Source organism: Trachemys scripta, chromosome 9 (genome assembly GCF_013100865.1).
Source record: "Trachemys scripta elegans isolate TJP31775 chromosome 9, CAS_Tse_1.0, whole genome shotgun sequence".
In the NCBI taxonomy this organism is placed as follows: domain Eukaryota; kingdom Metazoa; phylum Chordata; order Testudines; family Emydidae; genus Trachemys; species Trachemys scripta.
In genome coordinates, this window is record NC_048306.1 from 71315420 (window position 1) to 71336287 (window position 20868).

Genomic DNA, 20868 nt, shown 5'->3' on the forward strand with positions numbered 1-20868 from the left:
CCCCCCCCCCCCCCGTTTCTTGACTGCCCCCTCCAGAACCTCCCTGCCCCTTCTCCTGCCCCCTGGCCCCCTTACCCTGCTGCTCAGAACAGGGTGTTGGGCTCTGTGTGAGCCGGACACGTGGCTGCGCTCCCCAGCACAACACACAACCCGGTCCCTGGCCCTGCACAGTGCTGCCGGACCGGGACACTGGGCTGCAGGGGAGGAGGAGCTACCGGCTCAGAATGCAGGGAGGGAGGGGGAGGAGGAGCTCCTCTACAGCTGCTCCGGAGTCCAGCCCGTGACTTTCCTGCAGCCCTCCCAGCCGCTCGCTCTGCTGGGGAGGGGGGAAATCCCAGACATTTTGAGTGATTTACAAATTCCCCCCGGACGCTATTTTTAGCACAAAAAGGAGGACATGTCCGGGTAAATCCGGACGAATGGTAACCCTAAATAAAAGGAAGTTCTTCTTCACGCAGCGCACAGTCAACTTGTGGAACTCCTTACCTGAGGAGGTTGTGAAGGCTAGGACTATAACAGAGTTTAAAAGAGAACTGGATAAATTCATGGTGGTTAAGTCCATTAATGGTTATTAGCCAGGATGGGTAAGGAATGGTGTCCCTAGCCTCTGTCAGAAGGTGGAGATGGATGGCAGGAGAGAGATCACTTGATCATTGCCTGTTAGGTTCACTCCCTCTGGGGCACCTGGCATTGGCCACTGTCAGTAGACAGAATACTGGGCTAGATGGACCTTTGGTCTGACCCGTTACGGCCTCTCTTATGTTCTTAAGTTGCTTGCATGTGTTTGAAATGAAGCCATCCAAACTTCTAGCCACACCCAAAAAACAAAAGCCACCAGCAGTCTGGAATGTAGCCCAAAAAACTAAGTCTTTCTGAATCCCCAAAACCAAGACTGAGCCACCACCCTTTTCCATTAGTCAGCAAACCTACAAGAAAGACCTGTAAATCAAGGAGCTCTCTAGAAGGTATCTTATTGTACACCTGCTTGCTCATGTCCAAGCATAAAAGGAGGTGATGGTGAACTGAGTTAATCAGAATTCAAATAAAAAAAATAATATATTGAGATTTCCTTGCAGTGTCAATTGGAAATATAATTTGAGTTTCCCCTAAACCAGGTACTGATTTACAACATTTAAGGCTAGTTTCTTTCTTCTGATGCATTTTAGATTAATTATGGTGTTAGAAGAAGAAGAATGCACTTTTTGGGGTGGATGGAGAGTTATGGGGATTACTCAGAGGTAAGCACTTGTCCTTAAGTTTTGTGTACTAATTTTAATTATTTAGGGACATGACTATTGCTACCTTTTCCAAAAAGACAGGAATTGCATCTACCACTACAGCAGATGATCTGGGAAGTGCTTCCATCATGTAGGTTAAGGCTCGACAAGCATGGTTCATCTATTAAAAAAAGAGAAAAAAGTTAGATGACGGAAAAAACTTAAGTTTTCAAGAAAAAAAATAGCTCATATCTCATGTCACTCACAATATCAAAGTTGTGCTCCATCTGCAGCAATGTTATCTATAAAGAAAAAAAATCAGAACTGATTACTCATTTACTAATTTGGTACAAGTTACCAAAAGGATATTGTTTCTTACATTCTACAAGTATTTGAAAACCTGTTATCATTTCAGTTTAGTTTGACTAGACACACTGGATCTTTTTGAAGCTGTCACAACAGCTACTATAGCGTTTAATGAAAATTGTTACAGGAGTCCAAAACCCAATTTAAATGGAGAAATACACTTTCTACAGCAGAGAATGCTAAAGAACTTTAAAATACACAGTAAAGATATTTCTGCTCATATGGATGAAGCTGTTATTGATTGCCATTACACATTACAGGTTATTGGCTCTAGATGTCCTGTCCTTGTCCCCCCACTCATCCAAATGTACAAAGCTCACTGACCATGCAATGTAGTCAATATAAAGAATGTTCATTGTTTTTAAAAATACCAATTTTTGTTCTGTGCGTGCACACACACGCATGCACAGCCCTTTTATCTTCATGATTAAGGTTTCTGTACACACATTGCTTCTGGACCGTGTCTTTAAAAAGATAGATGATTTCGGGAGTGACTTTAAGTCTGATAAACACCTGAAATAGAAGTTTACAACAGAAAGTTCTTCCTCAAGCACTTCTGTTTTCTCCCATGTCACCCACATGCACAGGAAAGATGCCATCAAAATTCATAAAGCTGCCAACTTATCCACTTTTAAAGTTCTGTGAACTCTGCCTCTTCTCATACTGCTCACAAGTCACTCCTCTCTTGCTTTGGTTACGAGAACAAGCAGCTGAGACTTCCACTTTCATTCTAAAGTAATTTTATTGGTACCGTATCCATCTCAATCCAACTTCCACTCATGTGTCCACTTGTTGCAGCCTGTCTTGATACCCAGACTGTAAAGTTCTCTAGGGCAAGGATAGCCTTTGTTACTTGTCTACACAATGCCTAGTGCAATAAGACTCAGTTTTACTGGAATTCCCACATGCTATCATAACAGATGGCAGTCATGCTATAACAGAGCATGGTGCAGCTTAAAACCTGTTATGGGTCCACAGTCCATTTAATGCCAGGGAATATAGGACTTGAAGTCCACAAGGATCACCTGCTGATACACTGAGTGCTTGCATTTTATAGCTTATAGGCATGGCTACTGTAGATTTGGAGGACAGCATGGAGTGTTCTACTGGGAGCCCTAAAGGAGAACAGTTGTGGCCACTAGACTTCTTCCAGGAGAGCAAGAGAGAGACTTGAGTGGGCCTATGTAAGAAGGCCCAAGATTGCAAGAAACTATCAAGGACTTCTGGAAGGACTGTTCACAGATCCTAGTCAAAGGGCTGTAGAGAACCCCTGCAACTGAGGGATGGAAGGACTGGTAGGAAGATGTATTAGCAGACTAGTGAGGAATCTATGGAAGTCAAAGTGTGTACGACAAGCATTAGAATAGTAAACCCCAAAAGGAGATATTTTGCTTTTGAGTCACATGTTGTGTGGGGAGGGAGGCACAGCCACAACCCAGATGAAAAAGGGTAAGCAAACCCCATATACATACACATACCTTGATAGAACACCACAGCAGTCTTCCTAGGTACTAATATGTAGATGGAAAGCTATCCATTTACACAGACATGTCTGTGTGTACCTGGCTACATGTTAGAACCCAGGAAGACTGCTGTAGTGGCCTGTCAAAGTGTATGCATTTATGACTGGGTATTGGGGGTGGGGTGTACTTCCCCTCTATATTCAAGGTATCTTCCTAGTCCTCTGCAGTGCAACCCAGACATGGAATTTTACGAAGTGTCTATGTATCAAATACTCCCATGAGCCAGTCTAGAAAGGGTACTCACCACACTGGCTACATAAAGTCATTGCCCCTCATCCAACCCTGCTTTAAGGGCACAATGCCCTCTCTCTCTCCAGCCAGCTCACACTCCAATTAGGAGCCTCACAGCTACCAAAGAAATCTGTAGGAGTACAGGATTAACCTATACGATTTTTTTCCTTTTATTATTTAGCATTGAAGTGTGGAAGCCATGGGACCTAAAATTGAAGAGAGGGGTTTAGTAGTTTGTTAACTAAACTACCGTCTGATTAGAGGAAGTTGTTGAAAGTGAAAATATTTTGTTGATATCATAAGCCTTTAATGCTATTTCTAAGTCCAGATGAGCCAGAGGCTACCAAATTTAGAAGTTTCAAGAGTACTTCTACTTTACTGTTGAATCCTTTTGCTATATTTAAATACTATGTTTCACATAGAAATATATAAACAAATGTGATCCTTACCAAAGCTGGTACAACACTCTTGACTGGAAATCCACCTAATGTTTCTTCATTCCCCATGACCAACAACTGACACATCTCAATTACCGCCTGTAGCTGCTGACTTTCATCAGTGGCTTGGAGCCCCTGAAGAAGCTGTTGGGCTTTAGAACCTAGGAAAACAGTTACCTGTTATAACTTGTAAATATTTAAGGTAATTAAAAGCTCTGATCACTTATCTTACCAAACAGAAAGTTTGCTTTCTGGGTGCTCTGTGATTTCACAGATTTATTATTAATTATTATTATTATTTTTTTTTTTTTTTAAGAGTCAAATTCTGCTCTTAGCTTTCCTTGCCATGCAGCTGAAGTGAGCATATGGGAGCAACTGTGCTAAAATTACCAAAACAATCTACCTAGCATAAGACAGGATGGCTACGGTGGTGGGTGGTAAATATCACTTCTTCTTTAGGAAGTAAGCAGCACATACTACTGTGATAGCGAACATTACACTACAGCATAAGAACTAGATGGCAGACGACATCCCCTTGTTGGTGTGATGTGCTGGCAGGCCTGGTAACTGGGCCTCCTCCTAGTTCTTTTGACTGCTAGGTAAGCATCCCAGCCTGCTGCATTGTAGGTATGCTGAAGAGGAGGTAAGAAGAGGGTAGGATTTGGTCCTTAGTAGTCCCTGCTGACAGCACTGAGCTGTGTTTCAAAGAGGTGCTCAAACAATTATCCCTCTAAAATGATTTCAAGCCCATCTGACCATTGTGCATTAGGGATGCCATGACCAAAACAGTTTTCAAAGCCTAGTCTTGAGTATGGCTTTTCAAAAAATCATAAAAATAATCCTTGTTTCAATTCAATTAATAGTTTCTTCTTGTTAAAGAAGTATATATAAACCAAACTAAATCCTGAAAAACAAGATGGTACTTTTAAAAAAAGGAAGTTAAGCCAAACTTCACTTCTTAAAAAGAAGAAAAAAAAGTTAAATGCTTGTAGCCAATGTTCCACAACTATGGAGGAAGGGAGGGAAGAAACTTAAGTTTTAGTGTGCTGGAGTTCCTTACACTATCCACTAGATTTAATCGTAAAAATTAGTTGTATTTAAATCCTTACATAGACAACATTAGATTTACTAGTAGCCAAGTTTAACCAGTCTGTAAGCTGCTGACAGAATTAAGTCAGACAAGATATAGTTTACTTACTAGCTCCACTTCCAATTGTCCTGTGGAAAAGCTGTGACATCCGAGGACCAAGAGGGCCAAATAGGTGAGGAGGAAGACCCCTCGCCTCTAACAGAGCTAAAAGCAAACACAGGATATTAAACAGCCATTTTCATAAAAAGTTTCCATGTAACTAAGTCTCATGAACTTATAAAGTTACAGAGTTTTGAAGATTTAATACAGAAAAAGAGAAGATGACACTACATGGATTTCTCCTAAGACTCAAGTGTGGCTTTAAGTCAAATGAGAATCAAGGCTGTGAAAAGAGTTTTTTTTTTTTTTTTTTTTTTAATTATTAAAGAGCCAGGAGGAATTTTGGAGTTGTGTCAGTTTCTCTGAAGTATTTACATGAACATAAACATTTATATTTTTTTGATACTAGAAATAGTAGGCTCTAACTTTTTTTACAATAGTTTTCATTCAGACAAACTAAAATGGAATGGCAAATTGGGCAGAACAAGAGAGTTGTACAGCTGTACAGGAGAAGTAGAATAGATGATGTTATTGACTGGAGAGAAAAGCATGGCAAATGGAGTTGTGAACTGTTAGGGGAGCTGGCTTGCTAGAGTCTAAAAACTTCTGGAAGCGGCAGAACATCTGTTAACAATTTTATATTAAGTCATCCTGTTTTTCTTGTCTGGAGAGTTGACTTCAAATGTGTGTGTGGGGAGAGCTTCTCATTTTCACTGAGGCAAATCTGAACATTGCTGATCAATGCTACAAATGGGTGGTTAGCGATTAACAATCAATATTATTTGACTCAATTTGCCTAACGCTGCATGAACTGTTAGCAAGCAAACCATTGCTCTTTTCCCCCGCTCTTCCAGCATTTAAGAATAAAAACCAGATTTTTGCCCCAAATCTATTTTTGCAGAGGAAGCGATCACCACAATTCCTTGCACCAAAGTAGTAGAAGATTGTTGAAGTGTTTACAGAAAACAGGCAAGTTAAATGCAGAATTTTGTCCAAGTTGTCAGTTTCTGAAAGGACATGCATTTCTGTGCAGCCCATGCATCAAACAAGCATAATTTTTAGCTCAACTGGATTTTATTTGGTCAAAACCTGGGAATACAGGTGGGTGTTGAAGAAGCAAATAACGCCATCATTATCTAAGAGCAGATACAAGAAAGAGTGGTGGGCCTAACTAAACTTGCACTTGTGTTTTATAAACTAAAGCTATTATTGGCATCTTTTCAGATTTGAGGAATAAACAAGCTTATGAACTGTATTCCATATTAAGTGTTCTGTTTCATCGAAAAAGTGTTTAGACAAGTGGAGTATGTTTATTGGGTTAGGAAATCAGTAACCAGTGCAAAAAGAACTCATGTAGTACTACATGAGTTAAGACACTCAAAGTTCAGCCTGCTCTAGTACTGCCAAATTCTTGAGTGTCTACTGTAACACAATTTTTCCCCACTACATTATGAGTAATTACAGTAGGCAAAGCAGCATGGTCACCAGCAGGAGGGGAAGGGGAGGAGATGAAATAGTAGGTTTTTTGAATGGGTATCAGCAGAGAGAAAAATATCAGAATAATGTTTTTATAACACCATGTACCTACACCTCTACCCCCAGGTCCTCGGGAGCCAAAAAAAAAAAAAAATCTTACCGTGTTATAGGTGAAACTGTGTTATATCAAACTTGCTTTGATCCGCTGGAGTGCACAGCCCCCCCCCGGAGCACTGCTTTACCGTGTTATATCCAGGTAGAGGTGTATATACAGTATCAACTCACCATATTAGCCTAGTAAAAGCTTTTTACCTTGTAGTCTTCCCATCTCAGAATCATCTGACTCACTTTCTCCAGAAGTTGTCATGCCTACAGCCCCCGCAACAGAACTAGATGCTAAAGAAAGAAAATATTTTAGAGTAACACTGACCTAAGATTTATTTCAAAATGCTTCTATTTAAATCAATAACTAAAACTAAACCCCTACTGACTTCAGTAGCAATTGGACTAGGCTTCTAAGATACTATGTATTTAGCTTTGATTCATTTAAGCGATATTCTACAAAAAAATAATAGTGACAACACCTATACAAGTTCTAGGGTTTCTCCATCATAACTTGCACAGAAAACTTAATTGTACTTCTGAAACAGGTATTTTAACTTTCAGATATACATGCATAACTTTGGATAAAGTCTGGGAATTCTGTTTAAGTAATCCAACTTGTTACACTGCACTGAAGCAAATCAATACCTTATTTTCAAGCCTGAACATTTTAAAGCTTTTTTTTCTAAAAGCCAACATAACTGGAGAATTGAAATAAACTGATGTGCTGAATTAGGGTTGGATTGCTTATACTGAACAGTAAGTTATTCTGCAATTATTTCAGAGACTGTTTGGGGAATAATGTTCTCTTCAGTGTGAGGATATCACTAACTTCATTAACAGTTTTTCCTATTGCCGCATAATCCGTGCAGAAAGGCCAATAATTTAGATACTAGCCAAGACGATTAGGAAAAATACATTTTTCTACAAGCATTATAAAGCTAGAATACGTAGGGTAATATCAAAAAGTACAAAAAGGCTTTCACAACTGAGCATCACAACCAAAAGATCTTTACTATAAAAAGGACAGACTTACGTAGTATTGACTGGTTACATACAGATTCTGATAGTAACTTGTCAACTAGCACACTAAACTTATGTTTGTTTCTATATGGTGGATAACGAACAGTAACATTACTAGTACAGTAGTTTGGAGAAGAGTTCAAAGTTATGTCACATAAGCAAAAGGCCTCTGAACACAACTATAATTAAACACTTGAGTTTCAAGAGAGTAGTAATCCCTTGCTCAGTCAGCATCAAGAAACGACATTAAGAATTCATTTATGCCTTTTCCCCCTAATTTATTTGAAAATAAATAAATAATGAAGCCCGATACTCTAAGGTTTACATCAATGTTTTTCAGAGCACCAGACAACATGTGTCATAAAGTTTGTGTTTCTTCTTACCTGCTGCTCCTTGTGGAGCCTCATCTGTACGGGCAGCTGAAGAATTAACTCCATCCTGGTTGTTATCAGGATCAGCCATTTTTTCCTGTCGGCGAGCTTCAGCTGCTCCTCTTTTGCCCAGGCCAGAGCCTCGCCGACTAGAAAGGCAAGTATAATGGTGTAAAGTTCCAGGTATTACCAATTAAATGGACACAAGTTTCTTACCTAACAAAAGACCACTCAAAAACAAGAACCAGTATGGAGTATTATAAAGGAATGTTGACATTCATAGCTATTCCTCTGAACATTCTTCAGCTTTTTTCCCCCCAAAGGGGACAAGAATTCAATTGCATCCATTTTATGTTCTTGGTATCCACATCAACACATATATAATGAAGAATACTATAGATAGAACAAGTGAATACTTGAATCTTGATCATATTTCAAAACTGATGCTGAATAACTGACCACCACTAGCATTTAAGTTCAGACAATTGAGTGCGCATCTGTGACTAAGTGGGAATTTTCTTAATATTTTTTGCATGAGTACTGTGTGCTGCATGTTTACCTAGGTAGACGGAAAGATGGTTTAATATTTGTAGAGACTCAGAGGACCAAGTGTGAATGTCACCTGGCTGCCTGGGTCCAGACAGTGGCTGGACACTTCATAACTTAGCACCGGGTGGGCAAAGTTTTTGGCCTGAAGGTCACATCTGGGTATGGAAATTGTATGGCGGGCCATGAATGCTCACAAAATTGGGGGTTGGGGTGCGGGAGGGCTCCGGCTGGGGGTGCTGGCTCTCCAATGGGGCTGGGATTGCTCTGGGCAGGGACCAAAGGGTTTGGAAGCCAGGAGGGGGATCAGGGCTGGGGCATGGAAAGGGGCCAGGGAGGGCAAACTCTGGGCAGTGCTTACCTCAAGCAGCTTCCAGAAACAGCAGCATATCCTGCCTCTGGCTCCTATGCGGAGGCGCAGCCAGGCGGATCTGCCTGCTGCCCTGTCTGCAGGCACCGCCTCTGCAGCTCCCATTGGCTGTGGTTCCCAGCCAATGGGAGGTGCAGGGGCACAGCTTGGGGTGGGGGCAGCATGCGGAGCCCCCTGGCTGCCCCTACACATAGGAAGCGGAGGGGGGACATGCCGCTGCTTCCAGGAGCCGTGTGGAGTGGGGCAAGAGCCCAATCCCGCTCCCCAGCTGGAGCACCAGAGCGGGGCAAGCCTCAGACCCCACTTCCCAACAGGAGCTTGAGGGATGGATTAAAACGTCTGGAGGTCCGGATGTGGCCCCTGGGCCATAGTTTGCCCACCTCTGACTTAGCAACTGATGACCGGGGGGCCCACCCTATGCAAGAAGCCAGCCAGCTGCAACAAGTTGGCAAATAAAAAATTGAGGTGGAGGCCAGGTGACCTGCTTTGCTAGAGAAAGACAACAAAAGGACAGGGGAGGAGCAAGTGGGTATGTTATAGGGTGGATTGCCGGAAGCAGGCGGCTCTCTCCAGTTTTGGGACTCTGTGGGGGAGAACCAGGGCTCTGGGTCTGACCAAGATAGACTTAGCTATAATTTTCTGGTTTCTGTGCTAACAACAAATTTTTCTACACTGTGTTCAGACAATACACCCTTTTGTTTTACAACGCGGGCTGAGAGTCACTGCTGACTGAGGAAGTTGGGAGTGCATGACTCCCCTTTGTGCGGGGAGGAGGAGTGTAAGGTGTCCTATTCAGGTGGTCTCACTGCAGGGAGCTCATGGCATGGAACATGCTGACAGCTAGAGTTTGGTCCCAGGAGACACTGAAGCCAAGGCCGCTTAGCCTAGTATAAGTGCGCTGTGAGGGGTTGTCATACAGAAGAGGGCCCTGCCAGGGTTTGATTCAAAGCTGTTCCAGAGCATCCATGACAGCATCCTTATGTATTAGATTACGCCACCATTTAAAAAAAAAAAAAAAAGTTCAACTGGTTTTGCTGATTGTTTCAAGTTCTTTTTTAAAACGGGAAAGGGTATGAGTCAGAAATTCATACTTTCAGAGGCAAGAGTTTGTTGCACGGGTAGTTGTAATGGGGTCAAGGTGTTTGTCTGAATTCACAAAAACACTGAACAACATAATGCCAAATTCATAATTTTTCTGAGTAGTATCACACTTCAGAGTTTTTCCTGAAGTGTTAGAAAAATGGCTGCCGATCAATAAAGTTATCATATGCAATTTAACAAGCTTAGTTCTTTTCTTTCCACCTAAAGCACTTTAAAAAGTAGATCAGACATTGTGTAGCTACAAAAAAGCCACACTCATCAATTTCTGAACAACTTTTGACATTTCCCTAGTTGCTTGCTTGGAAGCTTAAATTCCAGATATAGAACTTCAGATTAGCAATAGTTGCAGACATGTCTGTAATGGCAGGTTTTAATGTAATGTTGAGGATACAGGCCTGCTAAGGAACAATGAGAAATTAAGTCATTTAGAGGTGTTCTCTTCCAACACAGTTTAACTAAGAAAATTAGTGTAAAAGGAAACTTAAGATGGACAGACATTTAGGATGGCTTGCCCCATCTTAAGTACAAGCAGAATGACCCCATCAAGCTTGTACAGAAGGACTTTGCCAAGACAGACTGGGGCATGTCCTTTAACAGTACATCTAGAAAGGTTACTAGTCCCCTAGATTCTGGTAGAGAATAGCCCGAAAAGGCTAAACAGCATCTATATTTGCATCATTCACTTGTTATCTGTGTGAATCAGGGGTGGATTTTGCTGACAAAGGGCACTCTGTCCTCCTCAATACCTGTGTGAAATTGACTAACAGATGGACTATCAGTATCCTGCCACAATGGGCCACTGTGGGGAGTCAAATATTGATATCACACGACAATTGGCCAAGCTACAGAAGCTAATCTGGCATTTGTATGTACAATGGCAGGTTCAAGTATATAGATCTGATTATTCTACAGCTTTGCCTACAGACTTAAAATGCTTCACCCTCCCCCTCACATTTTCCATCCCCAATGATAAGTTTGACATAAGGACTTACTCATTTCTGCATGTTCCAGCATAACTTTCTGGTTACAGCTAAATGAGACTTATGTACTTCAAATACTCTGGCTTACATGGTGGGATACCTTTAAAATAACTAACTTGCCTCAAAGTGATCAACAGCTCGCAGCGGTCACCATCTTAATGGGACTTTTAAAGTTTGAATCTCTTAAACACAGTAAAATTTTACTTCTGGATAACCTGAGATCAAAACAGCTAGCTCAAAATTGCAGTTGATGCAGTCCACAATACCCGAAAGTATTTTATCTAAGTTTGGATTGCATGACAAACAAGCAGCCTTTATTGCTGCACCCTCTAAATTCAAGCTAACCAGTTTGGATTTTTACCCCAACATTCCAAAAATCTTAAAGCTGTTTTTATTCGCCATGTGATACCAGCAGCTAGCCCAGGTTCCAAGTCTATTATATTTGAGTACCTGATTTCTTATCTTGCACAAATCTGATGTTCATTGACTCAGGCCTGGTCTACACTATAAAATTAGGTCTATTTAGATCACCTAGCATTGACCTAGTGATGCATGTGTCTATACTCATTTCTCTGCTGCCAATATAAGCACCCCTTATGGCAATGCAGTAACACCACCTCCCTGAACAGTGTTGAGCCATGGTCAACCTACTGTGGTCAACACAGAGCAAGCATAGATACCACAAGACCTAACAGTCCTCCAGCAGCTGTCCCACAATGGTGGACACTGATGCTCTAGTCACAATTGTGACCTCAATTGCCAAGAGGTCACGGAGACCAGAAGCCACCCCACACCTTTAAAAACCCTCATGTATTTTTGAAATGCCTTTTCCTAATTGCCCAGCTTGGTGAGCACACCTGGCAGCATTCCCTTGTGTGCAACTGCCCAAAACAACCATGCTGCCTACATGTTCCAGATATACTTCTGCTTGGACAGAAGCTTTGGATCTCTTGGTACTGTGGAGAGAATAGGCTATGCAAGAATAACTATGGACCAGCTGTAGAAATGTGGACATCTAGGAGAAGATGGTACAGAGGATGCAGGGAAAGGAGTAAGACAGGAATCAGCAGCAGTAGTGTGCTAAAGTAAAGGGACTTCAGTAGGCCAGGGAGGCTAACAGTCGATTTGGTGCCAAGCTGAAGACCTGCCACTTTACCAGCGAGCTGCATACCAGACTGATAGAGACCCCACCAGTACCCCACAGAACATCCTCGGTACCTTTGAGGAGCCCCAAACACAGACCCTGCCACAAACAATGAGGATGACGACAACAGGGGACATGAAATGGGGAGGTCCAGCTATGCCACAAGCCAGGATCTGTGTGAAACTCCAGCTAGTCAGTTCCAGCAGCTAAATATGGGTGAGTCTCTGGTAAGTGTGTTCCCACTACCATGCTTAAAAACGTACAGATGGTACCCGACCAAAATGTACTCATACTAGAAAAGACAATGATATCACAACCGGAGATAGTTATCTGCTTTTCATTCCCCTGTAGAGTTAGTCAGGATGGCCATGGAGAGCAGTTTACATAAAAAAGGATGTCCCTTGAATCCTCCTGAGAGATTTTAATGAAGTTTTCATGGGAGGTATTCCGCAATCTTCTCCCATAGGTTTTTAGGGATAACAGTCTTATTTCTTCCTCTCTGGTAGGACACTTTCCCACACCAGTTGATGATGACTTTGGCAGACTCCACTGCAGCCAGTCACCAGGCCAGCAGCACGAGCTTTGCTCTCTGCCTGTCTTACCCACAAGAGTAAGAGATCAGCTAAAATCAGCAACACCTGTGGAAAATAGTGCCAGTGCTCAGTGCTGTTGCCCTGCACTCATACCTATGGAAACTGGGGCCTTTATTTTTTTCATGCAATCAAACAACTCTCCTCATTCCTCCCTGCCCCCCCAACACCCTTTCTGGGCCATACTCTCCATGGCTGGGGGTGGAGAGTGGTGGTGTGCACAGGCACTCCAAGGCTAAAGTGTCAACAAGCATGTCTTGTTTAAAAACATTACGGGACCAAGGGAAGGGAGTTCTGAAACTTAACTCTTACATCCTGTTGTGACTATACAATACATCTTTGGGTTTTTAATCTATGGCTGCTGCTGTTGTGGCCTTGAGGAGTCCCCACTCCACAACTGCAGAATGCCTGACCATACGGAGAAGGAAGGAGAACATATAAGGATATATTAAGTGAGATTCTGAAAAGTTGGCGCTGCATCAGACTGCAAACAGAGGGCATGAAGGATGACTACTGCAGACAGTATGGAGAGGGAAAAAAGTGTACAGCAAAAAAACCCAGGAGTCAAGAGAGATAGCAAACAAATGGGTACACTCTCATTGACCTACAAATTTAACAATCTCAGGCTCACCTCCCTTTGCAGTCAATGGAGAAATCCATTTTAGGACCTCCCTGAACCCCCCCACAACCAATGCACATGGCATAAGGGACTGCATCCTTACTCCCACCACTCCATGTCACAGAACAGTAAGGAGAACCACAGCTTCATATATCTATAGCAACCATGGAGCTCTCAGGTCAGTAAGTGTACCCAAAATAAGCATGCATGTTCTTTCCCCTTTTTAAATTCTGTTCCATTGATTTGTTTGCAAAAGTTTATTGTAGGCGTTTAATTCCACATTTTTGCTCTGGTTTTGGTCTGAAATAAGAAACTATTTCTGGTAAATAATTAATCTTTATTATTTCACAACATGTGCAGCAGAATGCCTAGTGCTATTGAAAGCGCTCATTACTTGTTATTGTATAAGGTGAACTTATAAGATCAGTGACAAACATGTAATTATAGGTGTTCAGCAGCATTGCAAAATTAATAGGTGCATTAACAGGCAGTGTTTCATCTACAAGTGTACAACAAGTACTTCACAATCCCAAAGAGCTCCCAAAACTTCAGGGCCAGATAGTAACATGGTGTGTTGAATTGTTTTTTGTAGCTGACTGTTAAAGTGCTCTTTCAAGGCCTCCCTCAGCCACATGGAACTCCAATGGCGCTTGCATTTCATTCTAACCTCTGCCCTTGACCCTAGCAGCCTCTGCCCTTGACTCCACCTCTGCCCTTGACCCTAGCAGCAGCTTTCCCCTTCATCTGCTTCACAGATATTATGAAGCACACAACAGGCCACTATATTATTTTATACATATACACACACACACACACACACACACACACACACACACATATATACATATACATATATACATATACACATATACACACACACACACGCCCCCAACCTATAACCATTGGGATATTTTGCTCCCTGAAATCCTATCTTGTGATTAAACACTACCAGCATCCCTTCAATCTACCAAAAGCATATTCAATGGTCTTTCTTTACCTGCTGAGATAGTAGTTGAATCTTTCCTTCGTGTTGTCAAGGTGGCCAGTGTATGGTTTCATCAGACAAGGGAGCAAGGGGTAGGCTAGGTTCCCCAGGATCACTATTGGCAACAGTAATCCACTGGTGAGGAAAAAAATCCTTGCTTGCAGCTTTATAAACAAACAGTCATAGAATCACAGAAATGTAGGGCTACAAGGGATGTCGAGAAGTCATCAAGTCCAGCCCCTTGCACTGTGGCAAGACCGAGAAGACCTAGACCATACCTGACAGGTTTGTTCAACTTCTTTTTTAAAAAAAAACCTCCAAGGATGGGGATTTCACAGCCTCCCTCAGAAGCCTATTTCATAGTTTAACTACCCTTATAGTTAGAAAGTTCTTCCTAATATTGAATCTACATCTCCCTTGTTGCAGATTATGCCCATGTTCTTAAAGATACGAGGATCATGCACCTTCCTGACAAGCCAACACTGATGTCGGTGAAGCGTCCCTGGTGATCCATCAATGCTGCATAAATCATAGACAAGTAGCCCTTTCTGTTGAGATACTCTGTGGCAAGGTGGGCTGGTGCCAAAATATGGATGTGGGTGCTATCGCCCCTCTACAGTTTGGGAACCCCATTGCTGCAGATCCATCCACTATGTCCTGCACATTACCAAGAGTCACAATTCTGTGTAGCAGGAGAGTATTAAATGGCCCTGGACACTTGCATGACAACAGCCCCACTATGGATTTTCCAACTCCAAAATGATTTTTCACTGACTGGTAGCAACCTGGCATTGCAAACTTCTACAAAGAGATTGCTACTCACTTCTCCATTGTCAGCACAGCTCTTATTTTGGTGTCCCTGCATTGGAAAGCTGGGGTGAGCTTGGCCTACAGTTCCAAGAATATGGTCTTTCATATCCAAAAGTTCTGCATCCACTGCTTTGCATCATAATGCAGGTTTGGGATGACATCTCACCAGTCAGTGATTGCTCTGGGCCCCAGAAGCAGTGCACCGCCATCTGCAGCTGCTCCGTGATCACCACCAATCACCACCTTTAATTGGATTTTGCTATGTCTGTCTCACAGCCATCTGTCCACCACAAAATGGCCATGTCCTCCACTGCTGCAGTTCTTCCTGCAGCTCTGCAAATACTGGAGGACTGTTCGACCCGTGTTTGCCACATTCATGACAATAGCACAGTGCTGTGTGGACTCCATGCTTCTCTCAGAGATAGTGGACAAAGAAGTGCTGCACTTTTTTTTTTTTAAATAAAGGACAAATTATTGGATTATGGATGGCATAATGAGATGAAGAAAGTTGCACGATGGGAACTTACCCCCTTGCTCGATTCACTTCTCCCCACCATGTTCACTACTGTGTCAGCAAGTCATCAATCCTGACACACTCACTACACCTAACATACTTGTCATAATCTGTATCTAAAAAGGGTCACGTAAGTTATCATTGGAAAACTATGCAAGAATATTAATGACCAGTGAATTATTAGTGTGTGTATACATAGTGTACAAAGTTACGAATATGTACTAAAATTATGTTCTGAAAATATGTTTGGCAAGCAACACAGTCTGCACTGGACAAAGGAATGTTTATTTGTTTTATCTGACCAGCCTGGCTGTCATGTAGAAACAAAGAAGGTACACTTGCATAAAAGATAAACAAAGCCATCAACCTAACAAGTGGGGGGGGAGGGGAGTGTGGGGGGAGATAGCCTGTTGTGAGAGTCTGACCCTCAAATGATATGTAGTTATAAAAAACTGTTTAAGTAAGGTCTTTTATGAAAGCTAAGGACACTGGTAATTAATATAAAATAGTAAAAAGAAATATATTAACACTATGAGGAATTGTGAACATCCAATATGTTTTAAAGTCAGTGACCAAACAAAGGGAGAAACAGGTTCTCCCACACACAGGAAGGAAGGCAGCTACCTCTTCTCTAGTGGAAATAAGCAAGGTATGAACACAAACAATGGACACTATTTACATATGAATGAGCGGGGCAGGGGTCCACAGACGGGGAATAACAGAGTGAGGTCATCCTGAGGACTAGACAGTGAGTTTGGAAAGATGTAAGGAGAGAGAAGAAGTCATCTTGGCATCCATCACTGGATGAATACAAGGGGCAAGAGCTCTTGCAAGCAGAGAAAGATGGATCCCTCAAACCAAGAGGGCTGTGATCTCTGGGAACTGAACATAGATGAGAAACCTGCTTAGGCAAAGATCTTTCACCTAGGAAGAAAAGGGAAACCAGCACCTTGTATTTCTGTAGAAGGTCCTGACAGAGAAAGTCAGCCATGGCTAGAAAGAACAGTAAGAAACCTACCTTGAACCAAGACCGTAGCTTGTTGTCTTAGCTACTAGAAAGTGGCTTTTACTTTTATTTGCTTGTAGCTACTTTTGTCTTTATCCCTTGTACTTGAACTCACTTAAAATCGGTTTTTGTTAATAAACTTGTTTTACTTTTAATCTAATCCAATCTAGTTCCGAGTGTGAGTTGAAGTGATTGTTAAACTGGAGTTAAGTAATAAGCAGTACTTTTGTCTCTTTAAAGGAGCAATGAAGTGTGTCTGTGTGTCTGTGTGTCACTTGGCTAGTAGTAGCCAAGGCTTAAGGAGACTGGAGCACAGCTATGGCTAGGGCCCTACCAAATTCATGGCCATGAAAAAACGCATCACGGACCGTGAAATCTGGTTTCCTCCTGTGAAATCTGATCTTGTGTGTGCTTTTACCCTATACTATAGGGATTTCATGGGGGAGACCAGCATTTCTCAAATTGGGGGCCCTGACCCAAAAGGAAGTTGCAAGGTTATATTAGAGGGGTCGCGGTATTGCCACCCTTACTTTTGTGCTGCCTTCAGAGCTAGGCAGCCAGAGAGTGGCAGCTGCTTACTGAGTGCCCAGCTCTGCAGGCAGCAGCGTAGAAGTAAGGGTGGCAATAACATACCATGCACATTGTCTTCAGAGCTAGACTCCCGACCAGGAGACGCTTTCCAGCTGCTCAGCTCTGAAGGCAGCGCTGCCACCAGCAGCAGTGTAGAAGTAAGGGTAGCAGTATCACAACACTCCCAACAATAACCTTGCGACATCCCCCCCGCCCCCCCTCCCCACACACACACTCCTTTTTGGACCAGGACCCCAACAATTGCAACACTTAATTTCAGATTTAAATAGCTGAAATTATGATTTTTTTTTAATTCCTATGATGGGATAATTGACCAAAATGGACCATGAAATTGGAAGGGCTCTAGCTATGGCATAACAATCAGGCTGCTGGCATCAGATACTCAGGGCCGGCTCTGGCTTTTTTGCCGCCCTAGGCGCCACCCACCGCCCCCAGCGCGGCAGGGGAGGGCGCCGAGCCCAGCCGCGGGCCCACAATCCCCGACCAGCCGGAGCACCGGGGCGGGGAGGGAGGGGGGAGGGCGGCGAGCCCGGCCGGGGCTCTCGGCTCTCCCCGGCGGCCAGAACACCGCGGGGAGGGTGGCGAGCCCGCTGCGGCTCCGCTCTCAGGGCGGAGCGCCCCGCCGCACCGCCCCCCTCCAGGCACCGCCCCAAGCAGATGCTTGGTGGGCTGGTGCCTGGAGCCGACCCTGTACTCAGTGCTCATTTGTATGCTGGCTGGAAGCAACCAGACAGGGAGCTAGAGCAGGAGAGCATTTAAGGCACCCAGGGCTAAAGGGGAGGAGGTGGCAACCTCACTGGTCTGAATTGCACCCCAAAAACATGACACATGCATTGCCAAAATTTCCCGAAATCAGTGTGCTGGATGATGGCAAGTTGCATGCTGGGATACCTATCCATGGTATAGGCACATACTGCATTGACATAAGCACTCTTGGTGAGTACACTAACACTGCAAGGAGCCAACTGATACATTGGCATAAAACTGTTGATGTTAGTGTAACTTGAACCAACCAAAGTTTGTGATATAGATATGCAGTCACCTACAGGGCTGTTAGCAAAACCATGAGCTAGCACAGTAATTAATTAAAAAACAAAACAAACCACACAAATTACACCACCCAAAAAACCCCCACCTCACTTCTTGGACATATTTGAGATACTTCCTGGAGAGAGACTCTCAAGACTTTACAGACCCAAGTTTATTGTGCAGATGTTAGTGCCTGAACCTTGGATCAGATTTTTTTTGGCTTGCAGTTGCAGGGTATATTAAAAGTCTATTAAACTGAATATTTAGTGACTGAACAGTGTTAAACATGGTGACCGTTTCTAAACTCATGCTGCATTTTGCATTATTAAAAAGAGCTTCTTTTGGACAAAGAGAGGATCCTTTCCTCCTAAAAGGAAATCTAATTGTGATTTGCAGTTGCCAAAAAATTTACAGTAACTCCTCACAAAGTCGTCCCAGTTAACATTGTTTCGTTGCTGATCAATTAGGGAACATGCTCGTTTTAAGTTGTACAATGCTCCCTTCTAACGTCGTTTGGCAGCCGCCTGCTTTGTCCACTACTTGCAGGAAGAGCAGCCTGTTGCAGATAGCTGGTGGGGGCTTGGAACCAGGGTGGACCAGCAGCCCCCCAAGTTCCCTGTGCTACAGCCACCCAGCAGGCTAGCAATTTCAACTATCCCTCCCCCCACTGCCATGCGCTGCTCCTGCCCATTGCCTTGGAGCTGCTCCCCAAGCCTCCTGCTTGCTGTGCGGAGGGAGAGGGGCTAATGTCAGAGTGTCCCCTTCCCACTTCTACACCACGCTTACCCATATAGAGCAGGGTGGGGACACGGAGAGAGACCGAGAGAGCCTGGGGCAGCAGCTGCTGTCAACTTCCTGATCATGCATTTAAGAGTGGGTCAGCTTACTTAACGGGCAGTGTGCATTTCTCTCTCCCCCACACACAAGGTGTTTGTCTATCTCCCCTCCCCTCCCCTTCCATTCCTGCTGTCTTGTAGAGTGAGAGGCTAAATTAACAACAATGCGTCTTGAGGGGTCAGACGAGTGCTAGTTCATCATTTAGCACAGGGGTTCTCAACCTGGGGGTCGGGACCCCTCAGGGGGTCACGAGGTTATTACATGGGGGGGGGGGGTCACAAGCTATCAGCCTCTACCCCAAACCCTGCTTTGCCTCCAGCATTTATAATGGTGTTAAATATATAAAACAAATATTTTTAATTATTGAGGGGGGGGTCACACTCAGAGGCTTGCTATGTGAAAGGAGTCACCAGTACAAAAGTTTGAGAACCAGTGATTTAGCAGCAAGGTATTCCTTGGGAAATATCCCACCCTTTAACTTCACCACCCCAACCACGCTTCACAATCATCATAGCTGTGAACAGTATTGAATTGTTGGTTTAAAAAACGTATACTGTGTGGAGGGAGGGAGGGAGGGAGGGAGGGAGGGAGGGAGGGAGAGAGAGATTCATTGTTTGGTGAAAAAAATTTCCCTGGAACCTAAACCCCCTTCCCCCCATTTATATTAATTCTTATGGGGAAACTGGATTCACTTAACATCGTTTCACTTAAAGTGGCATTTTTCAGGAACATAACTACAACGTTAAGTGAGGAGAGAGAGAGAGAGAGAGAGAGTGTGTGTATATAAAAATAATGAATAAAATTGTAGTTTACTATTACCCTGGCTTGGCTAGCAAGTTTTTATGATCACCTGCCTTTCTGATAAAAATAACCACCTTCTAAAAAACAAACAGTGACTTATAGCTTGCAAGCTTTATTCTTCTTCAAAGCAAAGTGTCCGCCAGAAACAGCTGCATACCAATGTTTTCTTTAAAAAGTACGGAAGAGACCTTGAAGGGTGTCCCACTGAAATAGCCTTCCCCCATCTCTGACTCAGAGGACACAATGGTACATTTGTCAACAATTTGCCGAGCTAGCCTACTATATTGTAGTCCTTCCCTGCTCGGTAATTGGAGGTCAGTAGCATCATGTAGAAGGATGCCAAACTTCACACATACTTCTATATTGGTATAAATTTCAGTGACCCAGTGGGTATTTGAATCATAGCCACTTTTTACAATAGCAATTTGAAGCCCTTTTCCATCAACAGAAGGTGGAAGCTTTATTGGATCAACTGCAGTAATAGTCATTCATAGCTCATAATCCTGAATGTAAGATTTACCTGGTGCTAGCACAGGAGCCCGTGGTCTTTTGCCGTGTGCTCCGCCGCAAACTGGGGAGCTCTGCAGGTGGTGATTCGCTGCGCTTCTTCGTAGATTTTCTTAAACCTATATACACGTATTACAGAGAGTTAGGACAACACTTCAATCCACTCCAGTCTTTGTTTTCAAGTATTGCAAGTAGAGAAGCACAGCAAAAGTTTAAAGTGTTGTTTCACAGACAAGACACCAATAAATTTCTCTTCTTTCAGCCACCCACCTACTTTTAACTGCCACAACAAAGCCTTTTCTGTTTTAATATTGAAGAAAAGCTTTAATGGCTTAGCAACACAACTCAGTACAATTAATAAAAGGAATCATTAAAATGTGTTCTTTGGACACCTGGCAAAACTTTCTATGATTTTATAGCAGTGATGCGAGACCTTGCTTATGACAGGTACTACACATTACAGGATGTTGCATTGTGTATATTATCTGTTCTTTCATTATACA

General features: G+C 43.1%; 1 protein-coding gene across 5 annotated transcripts in view; it reads right to left on the reverse strand.

The window, feature by feature from the left end:
* TRIP12 (thyroid hormone receptor interactor 12) overlaps positions 1 to 20868 on the reverse strand; it is a 170013-nt gene that overhangs the window by 71564 nt on the left and 77581 nt on the right. For all 5 annotated transcript variants that reach the window (XM_034780786.1, XM_034780789.1, XM_034780788.1 and 2 more), the window contains 7 exons: positions 20379 to 20484; positions 7948 to 8084; positions 6752 to 6835; positions 4973 to 5068; positions 3787 to 3935; positions 1484 to 1519; positions 1303 to 1398 (listed from right to left, as the gene is read on the reverse strand). In XM_034780786.1, coding sequence (XP_034636677.1) covers positions 1303 to 1398; positions 1484 to 1519; positions 3787 to 3935; positions 4973 to 5068; positions 6752 to 6835; positions 7948 to 8084; positions 20379 to 20484 — 704 coding nt within the window. The remainder of the gene's footprint in view (positions 1 to 1302; positions 1399 to 1483; positions 1520 to 3786; positions 3936 to 4972; positions 5069 to 6751; positions 6836 to 7947; positions 8085 to 20378; positions 20485 to 20868) is intronic.